General features: G+C 49.5%; 1 protein-coding gene across 2 annotated transcripts in view; it reads left to right on the top strand.

Annotated features, from left to right (window-relative positions):
• The window catches only part of DLG5 (discs large MAGUK scaffold protein 5), a 108,160-nt gene that overhangs the window by 61,779 nt on the left and 26,620 nt on the right, over positions 1–19,761 (top strand). For both annotated transcript variants that reach the window (XM_064488005.1, XM_010984114.3), the window contains exons 6-13: positions 4,637–4,896; positions 6,467–6,779; positions 12,237–12,421; positions 13,860–13,985; positions 16,400–16,532; positions 16,985–17,112; positions 17,761–17,936; positions 18,284–18,387. In XM_064488005.1, the coding sequence (XP_064344075.1) occupies positions 4,637–4,896; positions 6,467–6,779; positions 12,237–12,421; positions 13,860–13,985; positions 16,400–16,532; positions 16,985–17,112; positions 17,761–17,936; positions 18,284–18,387 (1,425 nt within the window). The remainder of the gene's footprint in view (positions 1–4,636; positions 4,897–6,466; positions 6,780–12,236; positions 12,422–13,859; positions 13,986–16,399; positions 16,533–16,984; positions 17,113–17,760; positions 17,937–18,283; positions 18,388–19,761) is intronic.

Here is a 19,761-nt window from a genome sequence, read left to right on the forward strand (position 1 = left end):
CTCCCCTGGGCCCCTCCCGTAACCTCCTCACAGGCCGGAGGGGAGCTGTCTAACGACTGCTGCCTGCCTGAGCTGAGAAGTGTATCACCTTTCTTGTTCCAGAATTCTGGGCCAAATTTAAATATTCTGTCTCTCAGACTTCTATTAGCCTTAGCTGGGAAGTGAAACATTTGACTGTTAGTGTGTGTGTGCATGGTTGTCTACTAGAATATCATCTTCTAACTACCAGGAGGGAAAATTCTAGACTGAGAGAATAGTTGTTCAAGTCCTCTGCAGTTAACTGTGGCCATGGTTTTCCCAAGTTTCTTCAGAGGCTTTGATTACATCAGCACAGGCATGACCCTGGGCCCTGCTTGCTTGTAGAGAAGAGAAGAGGCATGTCTGGGGGTCCGTGAGCCTCTTGGAATATCCGGGTGCCGTCCTGTGGGGAAGGGATTATTCTTCGTGACTCCAGGGCTAGGATGAGAAGTCAGGAGTTGAGGAGGATGGATTTCAGCTCATAATAAGCAAGGCCTTCTCACACAGAGAGTTTTCGCCTTTGGAATGGGCAGAGCCTCGGCCGAGACAGCACAGGGTATCAGCCTGATTTCTCCAAGGTCCCTTCGGATCCCAGGTGCTACTTTGTTATCAGGGCTGTATTGAGCATCAGAAAGGATCCCTGGGTCTGTTCTGGGATTTTCTCTGACCCTTTCTTACCGGGAAATTGTGACCCATCCTGGCAGTGGTTTTACTCTGTCCTGAGTTGTCCCTGGATGGTCGCACAGGCCTCAATCCAAGCTCCTCACCGCTGGGGCATTTTGGGGACTGTTTCCCACTGAAGAGGGGCCAAGCCATGGTGTTGACCCCAGATTCTGTTGTGGATGGGTGAAGGTAGGCTTTGCTAGGCCAGTGCCCAGAATGAGGTTTTTATTTGTATCAAGGTCACCTTTGAAATTTTTTTTTTTTAAAGTGCGGCAATATTTATGTATTATTTGTTAAATTTTTTTAAAAATTTAGGTATAATTAACATATAACTGCACTGGTTTCAGGTGTATGACACGATTTGTTATTTGTTTATATTGTGAAATGATCACCACAGTAAGTCTAGTTAAAAGTCATCAACTTAAATAGTTACCAAAAATTTTTGTTTCTTTATTTGAAAACTAGTTTATTAACGGAGCTTGGAACAATTGTGGGAGAGGGCATTTGGATGGACTGCCTGGGGCTGCCACCTTGTGGAAACTCTGGGAATGGCAACAGTTCCTTTGTTGTGCAGTAAAGCACTGGGCTCTTGGAGCCGTGGGATTCTCACCTGGCTTGGGGATGTTTCGAGAATAAAACATTTGGAGTGATTTTTAATTGGAATGTTTGAGGTACTGACCACAAGTCAGGGCAGTTTGGTCTAGAAGCTGGATCCTTTCCAGATGTGGGTAGAAGGCACTGATTGACCAAGAAGTCAGGAGAGCTCTCCACTGGCTCTGTGTGTCCTGGGCATGTGTGGGCATGTCCTTGTGGGATGCCCTTTTCCCCTCTCAGTGGTGGGCACTGCGTCAGTAGATGTCCTTGGTGTCCTCCAGTCCTTATTGTCTGCACCTGGACAAATTCAGGTGTCTTCAATTTGTCCTGCACTTGTGGGCTCAGTTCTCATTTGTCTAGTGATTTATGGAAAAGAATAATGTTGTATCTCCATCTCACATCATGCACAAAATATATTCCAAATAGTTTAAAGATTTAGATGTAGAAAGTAAAACTGGTGCTTTTAAGAACTAATGAGAGAGTATCTTCATGATTTCAAGATAAGGAAAGAACCTCTTAAAACAACCAAAGCACAAACCATAGGAAATAATTGAACAATTTATACCATATTAATATGTGAAACTTTAGTATAACAAAGGACACTGTGAAGAAAATTTAAAAGCCACATATTGGGAAAAGATATTTGTAATCAATATAATTGGGAAAGAATTAGTACCTGGAGTTAAAAAATAAGTCCTATAGAAAGAAAGGAAGAAAGAGGAAAAAAGAGGCAGGTGGGGTAGGAAGAAGGGAGGGAAGGAAAATCAAAGGATATGGACAGGCAGTTCTTAGAAGAGGAAATGTGCATAGTCAGTAAACATAAGGAGAGTTGCTCATCTATTAATCGGGAAAGCAAATTTAAAAAAAGAAAAAGATCTTTTTATCCATGAGATTGGCAATACTTATTAAAAAAGATCTGTTTCACTGTAGCCAGGGGGTGGAAACAACTCAGGTGTCCTTTGACAAATTAATGGATAAACAAAATGCAGTCCATACATACAATGGAGTACTATTCATCTTTAAAAAGGAAGGAAATTCTGAAACATACTGTAACCTGAATGGATCTTGAGGACATTATGCAAAATGAAATGTCAGTCACAAAAAGATGACTCCTGGGGGAGGGTATAGCTCAGTGGTAGAATGCATGGTTAGCATGCACAAGGTCCTGGGTTCAATCCCCAGTAATGCCACTTAAGAAAGAAAGAAAAATCTAATTACCTGTCCCTACCAAAAAATAAAAAATAAATAAAAGTTTTAAAAATGACTACTGTATGATTCCATTTATATGCGGTACCTCTAGAGTAGTCAGATTCATAGACAAAGTAGAGGGTGGTTGCCAGGGGCTGGGGGGATGGAGAACAGGGAATTGTTTAATGGGGACAGGGTTTCAGTTTTGCAAGATGAAAAAGTTATGGAAGTTGGTTGCACAACGATGGGGATATATGTAATAGTACTGTAATGTATACTTGAGAGGCTAAAGATGGTTAAGACAGCTTTATGTTGTGTGTATTTTACCACAATTAAAAAAGGAAAGAAAACCCTGAAATCTCAGTGAGGGTGTCTTAATGACAGTAACTCTCAGGACTCCTGTCCATAGCTGGTGGGATACAATTGGGATAATGTCCTTGGAGAGCAGTTTGATGTTGTCCAGTCCCCAGTGGTCCCTAGTCCTAGGGGCTAATGTGTTAGAGGAATGGACTCACTTTCCTTGTCTGAGATTCTGAGTTTTGAATCCGCTCTTTCTTGTATTTATTGAGGGCTAACCAACCACCTCCAAAGGAAATATTCAGTAGTCTCAGGTTCTGGTTCTCTGGGCTACAAAGATTTTCTGATAACTCAGGGTCTTTGCTGGATGAGCCAGGTAATTCCTGGGCTGTTGGAGCTGGAACAGTTAAGCAAGCTTTTTTGGTTTGGTTCTATCACTCGAAAAATAAAGAAGCAAACCCAGAGGTACAGAGGGACCCACCCAAGGGCTCAGATCCCCTGAGGTGCTTAACAGAAACCAGTAGGTCCTGACAACCTCTTAACTCATTTGTTTTGTATTCTGCAGAACAGCATCTGAAAGAACGTTAGTACTTGTAACTCAGTAGAAAGCTCTCTTGTTTACAGCCCTCCCATGATTACCATCTCAATCAGGATATGGTCTTTGCTGTGAGCCTTGAAGCTCTGCCCACTTCTCTGGCCTTTTTATAAACCCACTCCTCGTTGTTCACTGGGCTCCAGTTACCCCACCCTGCCCTTATGTTTGTGTCTAGCATGTGGCTGGTGATTCCTGCCTCGGGGCCTTTGCATTTGCTCACCCTTCTGCCAGATGTGCTCTTGGCTGCTGCTTTTCATTTGTACCAAAGCTGAGACGTCACCTTAGAGAAGCCTCCTACTCTGTCATTCAGAAGTCTATCTCCAGCTCGTTATCCTGTTTTATCTTATTTTCTTGACAGCCCTTATTACTCTCTCTAGTTATTTTATTTGGGGTGTGTGTGTGTGTGTGTGTGTGTGTGTGTATCATCCCATCAGGAAAAGAGATCCACAGGCCACAGTCATTGTGTCTGTCCAGCATCACCAGTACCTGACACAGAACTAAACCGTATTAGGTACTTATTTTGGGGGCCCTCAACATCACCCCAAGCTTTGGTGATTTACTAGAAGGACTCACAAAACTCAGCATATAATCATACGTGTGGCTAAAATTTATTTCAGCAAAAGGACACAAAGCAAAGTCAAAGGGAAGAGGTGCATGGGGTGAAGTCCGCAGGAAACCAGGTGCCAGGTTCCAAGAGTCCTCCCACTGTGGAGTCACACAGTTCATGCTTAATTCCCCCAGCACGGAACTGTGACAACACGTGAGAAGTGTTGCCAGGGAGGCAGGCCCACGAGATGCTCCCTGCCTGGGGTTTTTACTGGGGGCTGGCCACGTAAGTACGCCCTGCATAGCATGTTCTGAAATTCCAGACTCCCAGAGGAAAGCAGGTATTCGGTCTAAGACACACTGTTCGTCCTGTCCAGGCACGGGGAGCTCCTCCTGTCACTTGGGGGTAGTTTTGTATCACTGTAGGGAGCTGTTTACCATTCATGTTCCCAGACACCAGCCAAGGGTCAGCTTGCAAGCAGGCCTTTCTAAGGATAGACATCTCAGGCCTGCAATGGTAACTCTTTTCTGCACACTACTTAAGAAACATGTGTAAACAAATGAATCAACTCAGAATGACTGCAGGGCCTGTGGCATCAGACTTTGCAACTCCTGATGGCCAGAGGGTGTGACCTCCCCTTTCTTGTCAACAGTCCTTCCCCGGGACAGATGGAGGTGAGTTTGTCCTTCCTCCTGCCCTCAGACCCTTAGTAAGCATGACTCTCTCATCCCCAGGTGTTGAAGCACAACGGGTCGTCAGAAATTCTCAACAAGCTATACGATACAGCCATGGACAAGCTGGAGGTGGTTAAGAAGGACTATGATGCCCTACGGAAGAGGTACAGTGAGAAGGTCGCCATCCACAACTCGGACCTGAGCCGCCTGGAGCAGCTGGAGGAGGAGAACCAGCGTCTGCTGAAGCAGACGGAGATGCTGACCCAGCAGAGGGACACGGCCATCCAGCTGCAGCACCAGTGTGCCCTCTCCCTGAGGAGGTAGGGCCAGGCCTCAGAGGGAGGGAGGGAGGGAGGGACCAGAGCTGGCCTGTCTCGGAGATCTGCCAGAGGGCCAGGTGGAACTTCTCTGCTGGGGGCCACTCTGCTTTGTGGGCTCCCAGCCACTTCCTAGGGGTCAAAACAGTACAAATAGTTGAGCTTTTTTCAGTCAAAGATGACTTATCTCCAGGAAACTTTTTCTTAACACTCAGTATGTCTTGGGAATTCTTCTCCTTTCTCCTTTCTGAATGATTCTGGTATGTTCTGACCATCCTATTTCTGAGGTTCCCCCCACGAGCCTCTCCTCTCTGTGTCAGTCACCCACCTAGCAAATAGGAAACTTAATTGTCCGAGGCATTGTTTCTTCTAAAATTTCACTTTTTATTAAGGTAGATAATCTGCAGGGATGTGACCTCTGCCCTCAGTGTTTTTTAAGGTGCATTCCTGCAGGATACCTTTCTTCAGGGTGTTGATCAGGTTTATATGAAAAGTGTTCTCTGGCTATAAAAAGGTTTGAGAATTGCCAGATTGCACACAAACTGGTATCTGCACTGCAGGACTTCTCAGAACCTTTACTCTGGTGCTGTGCCCTAGACTCTGCTGAGAGGGGACAAGATACAGTGTTTGCCAAACACCAGTCATCAGAGAGCACAGGTCCCCCCCCCATTTTTCAGATTTATTAGGTAAAATTGGTACAGTTTGACTGCACATATACAGTATATTGCATGTAAATACATACATACAAGGTACTACACATATTTTTCAAAATTTACGTATATGTATTGTTCATTGTCTCTAAGAACAGTTTAGAGCTTTTGCTTTTTAAACTTACATAGTTATCAAAGGAATAAAGTCAACCACAGAACAAGAATCAACAGAATGTAGTAATCCAATCATGGACAGTCAAATGTGCTTACACGTATTCAAGAGATCGATCATCTAAGTTATAAATAATAAGTAGTTCATTTGTGTCCTTTTTTAAAAATTCCACGTATAAGTGGTATCATATGGCATTTTTCTTTCTCTTTCTGGTGAGAGCACACTTTTTGAAAATACAGCTCTTTGCTAAGGAATCCACATTCAGAAATGCTGCTCTGATTTGCAGGGCTGCCTGCATGGAAGGTGCTTCCCAGCCTGGAAGGACCGAGCTGTGCTGTCATGCTAATCTGGTGACTCTGGGCCAGTCACCTGTGTCTCAAGGCCTTATCATCTGTATCTGTAAAATGAGCTGGCCAGACTCAACAATCATTCAGGCCACTTTTATCTTTCACGGTCTGTGATTCTACTGTTGTTTTGTTTTTATTTTTAAAGATAATGTCGCTTGACCATGAAAGAAACAGCCCTGTTATTTCTAGTAGAGCAGAGGGCATGAAGTCCTCAGTGCAGCTTCTGGTGTTTGTGAAAGGCTGAGAAAAATTCCAGGTCCAGGGCACTGGGTACTGCATGACTTTTCTCTCTCGGGGCTGTGGAGAGTGACCTCACTTGAAACTTCATGCTTGACTGTCCAGCACGGTGGAGCTGACCGGGCAGGTCCCCACCCCACCACATCCTGGCTGTCCTTCCTCCCCAGGTTCGAGGCCATCCACCACGAGCTGAACAAGGCCACAGCCCAGAACAAGGACCTGCAGTGGGAGATGGAGCTGCTGCAGTCAGAGCTGACGGAGCTGAGGACCACGCAGGCAAAGACTGCCAAGGAGTCAGAGAAGTACAAGGAGGAGCGGGACGCGGTGTACAGTGAGTACAAGCTCATCATGAGTGAGCGCGACCAGGTCATCTCCGAGCTGGACAAGCTGCAGACCGAGGTGGAGCTGGCCGAGTCGAAGCTCAAGAGCAGCACGTCTGAGAAGAAGGCGGCCAGCGAGGAGATGGAGGCGCTGCGACAGGTAGGAAAGTTGGGAGGAGGAGGGGCCACGCTGCACACGGTGTCTGCGCGAGCAGCTGCCTCTCGCCCTAGGCCTGCTGCTGGCTGGGTGATCAGACACTGCCTGGGGACCTGCTGAACTCACATTCAGTGCCCAGCTCTAGGCGGGAGGCAGCGGAGGTCCAGCTGTGGTCTTGGGCGTCCGGGGCTGGCAGCATAGGAGAAAGGCTGGATGACATGCACAGACACTCTTACCCACACTTGTGGTGATGCGATGGTGGATCAGCCTCATGCTGGAAGTCAGCAGACCAGCCAAGGACTTGCTCATTAAGAAACAAGATGCCAAGACTAAGTTCCCAATGCCATAGATACCTTTGGCCTTGTGAGTGCAGAAAACCACATGCAGTGTTCCTTTCCTCCAGCATCAGAGGAGTCTGCTTTCTAAAGGGGTGGTCTGGGCTGCTGCTGGGAAGATGTTCTACTAGGCTGAGCCCAAGGTCCTTCTCAAGCCTTGCTCCTTGGGAGTGGGGGTGCCTCCAGCATCAAAGGGAGAGGGGCTCATTAGGAATGGACTTGAGCCCCCAGCTTGTGGAGTCTCTGCGTCTCTCCTCCCTGGCCAGCTAGGCCTCATCACTGACTCTCCTCACCCTCAAGACCAGGAGGGCCCTGCTGGGGCTCGGACAGGCTTGTGAGATTGCCTTCCCATCCTGTTGGTGGGTGTTGTGGCTCTGTTTAGAGCTGCTGAGCTTGATCATAGCGGACTTTTTCCCACTGGAGTAGTTCTCTATCCATACCTCTCCATTCTGCTTTTCTGTTCAGGTCACTTAGAATGAAGGCTTTAAAACTAGCCTGTGAGGAGGGAAAAGCAAAGGTGTTAAAGTTTGGGTGGCTTGGTAAGGGACAACAGTGTGCGTGGATGGCTGCAGCTAGAGCCCTCTGGACCAGACGGGAGGCAGAACTGATGCCCGATGGGTAGCCAGGGCCTCGTGAGTGTTTCCGAGGACAGTGATGTCCCCTCTTGCCCAGGCTGTGCTGGGAGAGTGGGCCTCCTCAGTCATGGGACCTTGTACCTCTCCTGGCTCTCATGGCCTCAGTTTCCACTTCTACAAAATGGGAATGATGATAGCATCTGCTTCACAGGGTGGTTGTGATGATCAAATGACCTAGTATTGGAAACACACTTAGACTGTGTCTGCATAAAGTGGGAATGGTTTGAGTCTTTCCTTTATGATGAAGATTATCCTTATGCCCACCTGAGTCTTACTACCCTGTTAGGGTTAGGGTGAGTCATACGAAATTGTTTTTATAGGCAAAAGTGGGCCAAATCATGGCAGTTTCATACAAAGAAAAAGTAAGACTTCTCCAGACCATCAAGGTGAAAGCCACTGTGAAAAGGAGTATTTACTTTGATGCCATTTCTAAAAGACTACGATGAAGAAATTTTTAATAAGCAAAGATAATGTGTTAAAACTTTAATTGTCCAGGAGAAACCATCACCTCATTTTCACATTCTAGTATCTGAGAGCTTAATTGTTGGGGAAAATGTTGACATCAAATAAGGGAAGCAAAATAATGAGGAAGAAAACATTGAAAATTACTGAGTTCGTCAATAAACGAGAAAGTCAAGGACAATGTGTTAAACCTGTAGGAGGTGAGCCTGTGATAGGTCAGCAGCCACTGGGGACATGGAGCTGAGAGGGGTTAACCGAGCTCTTTGCAGGACTGTGGCAGCACAGAGAGGAAGGAGACCCCCGACGTGCCCACGCTGCTGGCATCTGGTGGCGTCGCCCCTCCCAGCACTCGTGCGTGCCCTTCAGCCTGGAGCCCAGTTCCCAGGCCTTTGCAGGGGGGCATTGGCTGCGTGTCAGGTCTGCCTGTCAGCTGAGGCAGGAATCTCTTCTGGGCATCGATCCCAGTCAGCAGCCGGGAGAGGAGAGCCCCCCCACGTGCAGCTTCCAGAACTGAAACCCTCAACTCCTCTGAGTTTGTCTGGCTTCTTGGACAAGACCACGCTCCCACCGGCCAGAGGAGGCCAGGGGTGTGGCCTGGGCCACCCTAGCTCTGGGTGAGAGGGTCTATAAGACCCCAGTCCTGTCCAGCAGCCGCCTCTTGGGGGTCAGCTGAGGTGGGCCTTCCAGCCACTAATGTCATGACTCCTTTTCTTCCTGACACTTGTGCCTTCCTGCACTCTCCGCCCTTCTCTCTGCAACTCCCTCTTCATTTACTCTTTTCCTTTCCCGCTGCCTTCCCCTCTACCCCCTTCTCCAGAGGGGGTTGTGCAAAGAGAGGGCGGGCAGGGGCCCCAGGGTCTTTGCCTCCCTTTGGACATCAGATCAGCTCTACCTCCTCCCCTGCTTCCTGCCTCTCAGAGTAGGCATGTCCCTGGGACTTCCCTCACCAGGGCTGATGTCCAGTCTCTGGCCATGGACTTGACTAGGTCCAGTGAAGGATTGCTGGCTCCCTGAGGACAGAGGAACCGTCTGGGGCAGTAGTCCTTGCCACAGGGAAGCTGTGGGGCGCTATGCCCTGATAGGTCCTTCCAGATACAGGGTCACTTTGCAAGACAGCCCCTCTGACGGAGCAGCTCTCCCACTGAAAGGCCAGTTTGGTCACTTGGGCTGGCATTGGTTTTCTGCTGCCCTTGAATGTGCTTTCTTCAACATTTAGTCTCCATAAACTGAGCTCAAAAGACAGTGAAGGAGCAGTATAGGACTGCGGAAGTACTGTGGGAGGTAGAGGACAGACAGAGGGACAGGAGAGGAAGTACTAGGGAAGGTAGGGGCCAGAAAGAAGGACAGGAAGGTAAGTACCGGGGGGGGGGTGTGTATGTGTGTAGAGGACAGACAGAGGATGGGTGAGGAAGTACCGGGGGAGGGAGAGGACAGAGAGGGATGGGAGAGGAAGTACTGGCAGAGGTAGGGAACAGAGGGATGGGAGAGGAAGAGCCAGGGGAGGTAGCGGACAAACAAAGGGACAGAGAGGAAGTACTGGGGGTGGGTACAGGATAGAGCGAGGGAAGGGAGATGAAGTAGCGGGAGGGGGTAGAGGACAAAGGGACAGGAGAGGAAGTACTGGGGGAGGTAAGGGACAGACAGAGGGATGGGAGATGAAGTACCAGGAGGGGGTATAGAACAGACAGAAGGACGGGAGGGGAAGTACTGGGGGAGGTAGAGGACAGAGTGAGGGAAGGAAGGTGAAGTACCAGGAGGGGGTAGAGGACAGAGGGACGGGAGAGGAAGTACTGGGGGAAGGAGAGAACAGAGAGAGGGACGGGAGATGAAGTACCAGGAGGGGGTAGAGTACAGAAGACGGGAGAGGAAGTACTGGGGGAAGTAGGGGAGAGAGGGACAGGGGATGAAGTACTGGGGAGGTAGAGGATGAGCTAGGAACAGCAGAGGAAGTACTGGGGGAGGTAGGGGACAGACAAAAGGATGGAAGAGGAAGTACTGGGGGAGGTAGAGGACAGAGTGAGGGAAGGAAGGTGAAGTACCAGGAGGGGGTAGAGGACAGAGGGACGGGAGAGGAAGTACTGGGGGAAGGAGAGAACAGAGAGAGGGACGGGAGATGAAGTACCAGGAGGGGGTAGAGTACAGAAGACGGGAGAGGAAGTACTGGGGGAAGTAGGGGAGAGAGGGACAGGGGATGAAGTACTGGGGAGGTAGAGGATGAGCTAGGAACAGCAGAGGAAGTACTGGGGGAGGTAGGGGACAGACAAAAGGATGGAAGAGGAAGTACTGGGGGAGGTAGAGGACAGAGTGAGGGAAGGAAGGTGAAGTACCAGGAGGGGGTAGAGGACAGAGGGACGGGAGAGGAAGTACTGGGGGAAGGAGAGAACAGAGAGAGGGACGGGAGATGAAGTACCAGGAGGGGGTAGAGTACAGAAGACGGGAGAGGAAGTACTGGGGGAAGTAGGGGAGAGAGGGACAGGGGATGAAGTACTGGGGAGGTAGAGGATGAGCTAGGAACAGCAGAGGAAGTACTGGGGGAGGTAGGGGACAGACAAAAGGATGGAAGAGGAAGTACTGGGGGAGGTAGAGGACAGAGTGAGGGAAGGGAGACGAAGTACCAGGAGGGGGTAGAGGACAGAGGGACGGGAGAGGAAGTACTGGGGGAGGGAGAGAACAGAGAGAGGGATGGGAGCGGAAGTACTGGGGTTAGTAGAGGATGTATCAAGGGATGGCAGAGGAAGTCTGGGGAAGGTAGAGGAGAGACCAAGGGACTGGAGAAGAAGTTCTGGTTGAGGTAGAGGACAGACAGCGGGACAGAATGGGAAGTATTGGGGGAGGTAGAGGACTGAGAGAGGGATGGGAAAGGAAGTACCAGTGGAGGTAGAGAACAGACAGAGGGATGGGAGAGGAAGTATCAGGAGAGGTAGAGGATGAGCAAGGGACGGAAGAGAAAGTATTAGTGGAGGTACGGGACAGACAGCGGGACAGGAGGTGATGAACCGGGTGAGGTAGGGGACAGAGTGATGGGGGAAGTAGCAGACAGAGGGACAGGAGAGGAAGTACCTGGGAAGGTAGGGGGTAGACCAATGGACAGGAGGGGATGTACCAGGGAGGTAGAGGACAGACAGAGGGATGGGAGAGGAAGTACCAGGAAGGTAGAGGACAGACAGGGATGGGAGAGGATGTACTGGGCAAGGTAGAGGACAGACAGGGATGGGAGAGGATGTACTGGGCAAGGTAGAGTACAGACAGAGGGATAGTAGGGGAGGTACCGGGGTCAGTGGAGGACACTCAGCTTTGTTATTTGTCACTTCCTCTTTGTTTTCTGAGGATCATACGTACACAGCAGGAGCTTTGTGTGCAAGTGCTTCAGAGAGTTTGATTTGAAAATTTGAGGAGCAGATATTGCTTTAGGGAGGGATCCAGTTACAGATCCTCCAGATTTTAGCTTTTTAAACCAACTGAGATACATAGGACTTTATCAGCAAACATCCTGGTGTATTTTCTGCTTTAGAAATAACTTAGTTTGCGTAAGTGTAAAAACTATATTGCCGACATTGAGGGCAGGGAATCATCATGACCAGAGCTTGCGCCTTCTGCTGCAGTGGGGCCTCCTGTCATCATGTTTTGTCACGAGAGGAATTAGAGGCATGTGGTGGACTCTCTGCAACTTATACACCTCTAGTGGCCAGGTGGGGCTGGGACAAGCCCTCCCTGGAGGCAGCCCACCTGGGCCCTGAGATTGTGGAAGAAGAGGGGCTTGGCTTCAGGTCCTGGCTCTCTGGGGACTTGAGAGCTTAGTGGATGCTAACTTAGCATCACTAGGGGTCTGGGTAGTGGCTGTGGGGCGTGTGGTCATTGGGGTGCAGGTGTAGCAGGGATGTGTCAGCATGGGCCCTGGCTAGGGTCCCAGTGTTTCTCTCCATCCAGCTCCCAAGAGTCCAGCCCCAGCTCCTGCCCCAGTTGGAGGGCACTTCTGGGCCAGAACACTTAGTCACCTCCCCCCACCCCTTGCCTCTTACCCCCACCAGATCAAAGACACTGTGACAATGGATGCTGGGAGAGCCAACAAGGAGGCCGAGATCCTTCGAAAGCAGTGCAAGGCTCTGTGCCAGGAGCTGAAGGAAGCCCTCCAGGAGGCAGACGTGGCCAAATGCCGGCGGGACTGGGCCTTCCAGGAACGGGACAAGATCGTGGCGGAGCGGGACAGTATCCGGTACGGGGTACACTGGGGCCAGCCTGGGCTCTGGCCTCCCTGTGACACTTTGGGTCTGTGGGAGGGTCGGATTCATTGCCGCATGTGTCTAGGTGAGGTGGGAGTGACCTGTGTTGTCCCTTCTCACCCTGGGCGATGCCTCATCTCATAGTGAAAGTTGTAGAATTTTCCATTATTCTTGACTTCTCACTTTCCTTCACCCTGGATGTCTGAGCATGTGCTGTGTTCACAGCATCGACCCCTGTGAAGTGGCACGAGGCCAGGCCCTTTTCTTAGGGGGCTTCTGATGAAACGGACCTTGCACAAATGCATTCTTTCAGCCAGTATTCATTGGGTGCCTACTGCGTGCCAGGATCTTAGGTCCGTGAGCAAGGAGACTCTGGGAAAGAAACAGCCTCTGAGGTTCCCGGGTGTGTGTGACGCCTGTGAGGGGCTGGCTTTGTGGGGGCTGCGGGCAGGTTTGTCAGACCAGGCAGTGAGGGAAGGGAGTCCATAAACAGTGAATTCCAGGCCCACAGTCCTAGCTGCATGGGGGCCCTCCAGGCCTGGGGGAATGGATAGGGAGGTCTCCCTAGAAAGCATGGCATTTGAACTAGAATTTAAGCTCTAGTAGCATTTTTCTAGGTGGAGAAAGATGGTGGTGGTGGTGGTGGTGATGGTGATGAGAGAGGACTTGGTAATTAAGTTTCTGAAAAACCGCTTGTGGCCATTTAGAGAGATGAATTTCCACCTGGGCTGATCAGGACATGAAGGTTCAGGTTGGGAGGGTACTTGGGGCCGTGGAGAATGGGGACAGCCCTTAGGGTCCATCCAGTGACAGGATGCAATTCTGGAGGTGATGCAATTCTGGAGGTGATGCAAAGCAAACTCCCCTGCTGCCAAGTCACCTGCCCGCACCTCCTCTCTGAATGGCGGAGCTGATCTGGGGGTCCCAGAGGCCAACTCGAGAGTTGTTAAGTCTGCTCTTATAGAGCTGTGTACTGGAGAGATGCTTTGAGGTATGATCTTTGAGTGGGGGGCTCAGTCTAGTTGTGAGGTGGGGGGCAAGTCTAGAAAAGCCTGCATGTGGGAGTTAGGAGGCGTGTGGTCAGAGCTGGAGCTCAGGGGCTTACCTTGTGGGTTGGGGGCGGGAATGTGGTTATTAACTCCGGGCACATTGAGGGTGAAACTGTGGGACGAGCACTGGACATTGAGAATTGGATGCTCGTTGCCTGGTAATCACGGGGGTGTCTCCTGTCCCAGATCCTCAGTGTCTCCTCTGTCCCTGTGTGGGGTTGTCCTCAGTGGTCTTTCCTCCAGACTTTCAAGCACTTCTATGCATCTGGGGCGAGGGAGGCACCTGGGGTGTTTAGGATCGTGTGCTGCAGGCCCCACTGCAAGCCATGAGTCCTCTGTCCCCTGCCCCTCACAGTGACCTTGCCATCTGCCCTCTCTGCAGGACGCTCTGCGACAACCTGAGGCGGGAGCGGGACCGGGCGGTGAGCGAGCTGGCCGAGGCCCTGCGCAGCCTGGACGATACTCGCAAACAGAAGAATGACGTCAGCCGGGAGCTTAAGGAGCTCAAGTATGCTGGGTGGGCACCTGCTGGCGTGGGTGCCTGCTGAGGCGAGCTTGCACCTGGGAACACGGTGCCCCCTCTACCATCAGGACAAGGCAGCCCCGTGTGCTGGCCTGGCCGTCTGTCTCTGTCTTACTCTGTCAGTCTGTAGAATGGGTCCAAGTGCTGCCTCCGTGCTGAGAGTCATTAGAAATCCTTAGACCAGCACAGCAGTTGGCAGTGACCCTTTGGTGAGTGTGTGAGGGTGGGGGGCACCATGTACAAAGGCACGTAGGAAGAAGGTCCCTGCCCCAGGCAGTCCACTGGGGGACAGGCAAGCATGTGTTGTCCTTTCATTCCCTCCCTCCCTCCCTCATTCATTCACTCGCCAACTTAAGATTTGCTCGGTACGTGCTCTATATGGGTCAGGCTCTGTGAGAGGCAAGGCCAACCAGTACCCTGGCCTGTGGGGCTGACAGCACGCGGACAGACCAAAGGCAGAGCCATTAGAGAGACAAGCACGTGAACGAACCAAATGATGGCAGACTGTGCTGCAGCGTTTTTAAAGGCGGTTGTGTCTACCACTCAGCAATCCATCCTGCCTGTACTGTTCGGTGTGTCAGACAGCCTCCCCTCAGTTACGGCACTGTTCCCAGGGATGTCACTTAAGACTTGGTGGCCCTTAGTAGGATATTGAAAGTACAGAGATCAAAGCTTAAAAAGAGAGATTGGCAGATCCCAGCAGCTGTCACTGCAGTCCAGAACCAGACTCTGGTTGAAAAGCAGTGGCTCTTTGTTTGTGAAACTTCTTGAACTGATAGGATGGTGAGAAGCTTATGAGCGTGCAAGCCTTGCACACTCGAGTGACACCTTTCAGAAGTGGGTAATGACTTCCCTTTCTCCCATTGAATGGCACCTCCTGGCATGAGATAGGCAGCTTCATTTACTACATAAAACCCCAGAAGCCCTGGGGCCTGAGCGCTCTAAAGAAAATCCCAGGGGTTAAGAGGCAAAGGGACAGACTCTCTCCAGGGACCCACCTTGAGTCTAGCAAGTGATAGAATCAAATTAAGGTAAAGAGCTTTGGGGGCTTGAGTGTGGGAAGAAGTTTTGCTCTTTGAGCTGGAGTTGTCTGGAACTCCTAAGAAACATCAAGTTCCATTTGTTTGTTGGCTCAGCACATTTGTATTTGCATCTCCTCTGTGCTAAATTCACTAACCAATGGGACGCAGGCGAGGGAGTGCTTGCCACTGCCCAGGAAGCCTCGGTCTGCAGAAGGAGCAGACATGAGAGGTGAGAGGTGAGGCACGTGCAGGGAGCATGAAATGCAGAGCTGCTCCTCTGCTGGGGAGGAAGGCTTTGGAGAAGGCTTCCCGCAGGCTGAGTGAGCGCACGGCCCAGGCAGAGGTGTGGACCTGGGAGCACGTCCATGTGAGCGGGAAACAAGAGTGGTCATGAGTGTGCCAGGAATCCACCGGGCTGTTCTGATGAATTGGAAAGGTCATCTGGGCCCAGGTTTTAGGAATAAGGATGTTAATGGGTGATATTATAAGGTTTCTGAGTCTTCATTCATTCTCTTCACTTGGTCTTTCTGAGAGCTAAAGTTTTTTATTTTGAGCAGATCCAATTTACTGACTTAAAAAAATTTTTTTTTTTACTTTTAATGAACTGTGCTGTGTCTAAGAACCTTTAACCCAGTCCTAGGTCTTAAACGATTTTCTTGTATACTTTCCTTCAAGAAGCTTTACAGTTTTGTTTCACATTTACGCCTGTGATAGATCTTGAGTTAATTTTTGTGTTAGGTATGGGGTTTGGGTTGAGAGTTGTTGCCATGATGTCCACTTCCTCCCGCATTATTATTTGAAGACGGTTGCAAACTGCCTTTCCTCTATTAAATGACTTCTGCACCTTTTGTGCTTTGTGGAGCTGTTTCTAGGTCCTCTGTTCTGATCCACTGATTCATGAGTCTGCCTTCCTGGCAATTCCACACAAGTCTTGACTACTGTACCTATATAATAAGTCTGGAAATCAAGCAGAGTGATTCTCCCACTTTATTCTTCATTTTCAAAATGGATTTAGCCATTCTAATTCCGTTGCCTTTCCATGATTTTAGAATAGTTTTATCTCCATCTACAGAGAGTCTTTCTGGCATTTCTATAGGGATTGCATTAAACTCTTAGATAAACTTGGGGTAAATTTGAGTCTTTAAAAAAAAAAACAGAAAAAAACTATGACAGTTGTAACTGATTATACTTTAATAAAAAAAAAAAAACTATGAAAATCCAGTGATATCCAAGAAGCCTTGACGTAACCCTCAGATTTATTAGGAAGTTGGTATGAAGTACGAGGGGGAGGGGGGTGGTCCACTCGTTTCTGAGTATGACCTGAGTGAGATGCTTCGCCTCCCAGAGGGCTGTCGCCATGGTTCTCTCTGTTTGCAGGGAGCAGATGGAATCCCAGCTGGAAAAGGAGGCCCGGTTCCGGCAGCTGATGGCCCACAGCTCCCATGACTCGGCCATTGACACAGACTCCATGGAGTGGGAAACGGAAGTTGTAGAGTTTGAAAGGGAGACGGTAAACTGCCTTCATGTCTTTTCTCCCCAGCTCTCCTCAACATGAGGACTTTGAATGGGAGAGTGAGAGGGTGGACCTCTTACAGTGCCCCCCAGTTTCATGGCTGCTAGTTTGGGGGTCAGCTCTTCCTCCCAGGGTGTGGATGCATGTTTTCCCTGCCCTTATCCAAGCTGGGTGGTAGCAGCTTGGTCTCCTGTGTCACGCAGGAATGCTGGTGGTGCATGGAAAGCAGAGGGAGAGCAGAGGGTTGGGGGCAGCGCTGGCAGGGCTGTGTGTCTGCAGTGGTGGAAAGAAGCAGACTGCAGCAGCTGAGAGGTTTCATCCTGGGGACCGAGGGCCCTGTCAGGGTGAAGGGACAGTCCCTGAGTCAGAGTGAGTGGCTTGGGGATACAAGAGCCAAATGTTTCTTATCACTGTTGTAAAGTGAGCTACTGTTCCTGCTGTTTTAACAGGAGGATATTGACTTGAAGGCACTTGGGTTCGATATGGCAGAAGGTGTGAATGAGCCTTGTTTGCCAGGGGACTGTGGCATATTTGTCACTAAAGTAGACAAAGGAAGCATTGCTGACGGCCGTTTACGGTAAGCATAGAGGAGGCCCGGGCTCTGGAGGGAAGGTGGCAGTTTCCCTCTGACCTAATTCAGGGGACCTGGAGAGCCAGGTGGCAGTGAAATGAATGCATCCTGGAGTGTTAGGGGCTCACAGATGCTGTCTGGGGCCTGTAGACTCCACTGCTAAAATTATTCTTAAAGGACACTCTGACTCAAAATCGCTTCTGAATCTGATCTTTCTCTCATCACTGGGTGCCACCCTTTGCTCCTCTGTGAAGGGAGATGCTCAGGCAGTATGTGTAAGAGCCCAGAATGTGCATTGCCTGCTCATTCCATGAAATAGTAGTGATAATAATTAGCACCTACATAGCACTTGTTATTAGCTAAGTTTAAGTACTTCATGTAATTCATTCTTTAAGCTTTACAATCCAGTGAGGTAGGTGCTGCTTTTGCCCCCATTTCACAGGTGAGGACCTTGAGGCTCAGAGGGGCTAGGTCACACTGCTAGTAAGTGGTAGAGCTAGGATTTGAGCTCACTCTCCTGGAAGAGGAAGTCTTCCTGAATGTGTTTGTGAGACACCTGCTTTCTGGTGCTCGGCTTCCTGAATGGGAGCAGCGGGGGCCTGCCCCCTGGTCCCCAGGCCTCGCAGGCAGTGACCTGGCCGTGCGCCTCCTCAGGGTCAATGACTGGCTGCTGAGAATCAACGACGTGGACCTCATCAACAAGGACAAGAAGCAGGCCCTCAAGGCGCTCCTCAACGGGGAGGGGGCCATCAACATGGTCGTGCGTCGGAGGAAGTCCCTGGGTGGGAAGGTGGTCACTCCGCTGCACATCAACCTGAGTGGGCAGAAAGGTAAGGGCCCCTGCAGGTGGGCAGAGCACCACTTTCTTGTGCAGAGAGCATGCGTGTGTTTTCAGGTGCACCCTGTTCCCAGAGTGAGGCGCTGATGCGGTTTCAGTGTAGCCCGTGAGCTTCCCGGCAGGGGCCATCTGGGTCCTGGCCCTTGCTGGTCTCTGTCTGATTGACCAGACCAGACATGACTGAGCCCCTGGGTGGTCTGGCCTGGGCGGGATGCTGGGATGGACAGGTGGCAGTCTGCCAGCATCCTTTTTAAAAGTTTATATCACAAAGATGAGGTGAGACAACCAGAGGGCCGTGTGACCTGCGCGGGGGCTAACCGAGGACTCTCTGGTTTGCAGACAGTGGCATCAGCCTGGAGAATGGAGTGTATGCTGCCGCTGTGGTGCCTGGAAGCCCGGCTGCCAAAGAGGGCTCCCTCGCCGTGGGAGACAGGATTGTGGCCGTAAGTCTCTGGAACTCTCCCTCCACTTCTAGACTCCCTGTCTCCCAGGTTTCACCCCAGCGGCAACTTAACAATTGATTGTGGTTTTTTCCCTAAAATGCTCAAAATGTATTATCTCCCAACTTTTTTTTTTTTTTTTTTTAAACTTTGGTGGGACCGTAATATGCTCTGCTGCTCTGTCCTCTTTTCAGTTTTTCACTTCGGGCTCTGAGGTTCTTCCAGACTCACATCTTTAGATTTGCCCGAGTCGTTTCAGTAACTGCGTGTTCTTTAATGGCTGCTGCGCCAGCCCTCTGGTGGGCAGTGCAGGCATTTTTGCTTTTTAAAAAGAGCTGCGTGGCCTCTGCTACATCCCTCCATGGGGACCCCCAGGAGTGTATTCCGGGATAGAGTCCTGGCTGGGGGAATTGCTGGGTCAGAGGGCACAAGCATTTAATGCGTGATGTGGCCTCCCCGCCTGTACCCCAAGGAAGTCATGACCTTTTCAATCCGACCTGCAGTGTTTGGAGGAGCTCATTACTTCACATCTTTGCCAGTGTTTTTCAGATTTTGAGGGGAGTTACAGTTTAAAAACAATATGGCCATTATGAAAAAGATGTGAGAAAGTATATAAAGAAAAGCAAAACCAACCAAATTCTTCTACCCCTCCAAGATGATCACGCTGCATATATATTTTTAACTTTTGATTTGGAAATAATTACAGATACCATTATAATTCAGTTATAATATTACGTAAATAATATTAAAAAAATAAAGTGGCAGAGATAGTACAGGGAGCCCCTGTGTACCCGTCACCCAGTTTCCCCTAATGGTTACATCTTACCGTAACTATTTTTTTTTTAACATTTTTTTATTGATTTATAATCATTTTACAATGTTGTGTCAAATTCCAGTGTTCAGCACAATTTTTCAGTCATACATGGACATATACACACTCATTGTCACTTTTTTTTCTCTGTGAGCTACCATAACATTTTGTGTATATTTCCCTGTGCTATACAGTATAATCTTGTTTATCTATTCTACAATTTTGAAATCCCAGTCTATCCCTTCCCACCCTCTGCCCTCCTGGCAACCACAAGTCTGTATTCTCTGTCTATGAGTCTTTTTCTGTCCTGTATTTACACTTTGTTTTTGTTTGTTTAGATTCCACATATGAGCGATCTCATATGGTATTTTTCTTTCTCTTTCTGGCTTACTTCACTTAGAATGACATTCTCCAGGAGCATCCATGTTGCTGCAAATGGCATTATGTTGTCTTTTTATGGCTGAGTAGTGTTCTATTGTATAAATATACCACATCTTCTTTATCCAGTCACCTGTTGATGGACATTTAGGCTGTTTCCATGTTTTGGCTATTGTAAATAGTGCTGC

Source organism: Camelus dromedarius, chromosome 8 (assembly GCF_036321535.1).
Source record: "Camelus dromedarius isolate mCamDro1 chromosome 8, mCamDro1.pat, whole genome shotgun sequence".
Taxonomy (NCBI): Eukaryota; Metazoa; Chordata; class Mammalia; order Artiodactyla; family Camelidae; genus Camelus; species Camelus dromedarius.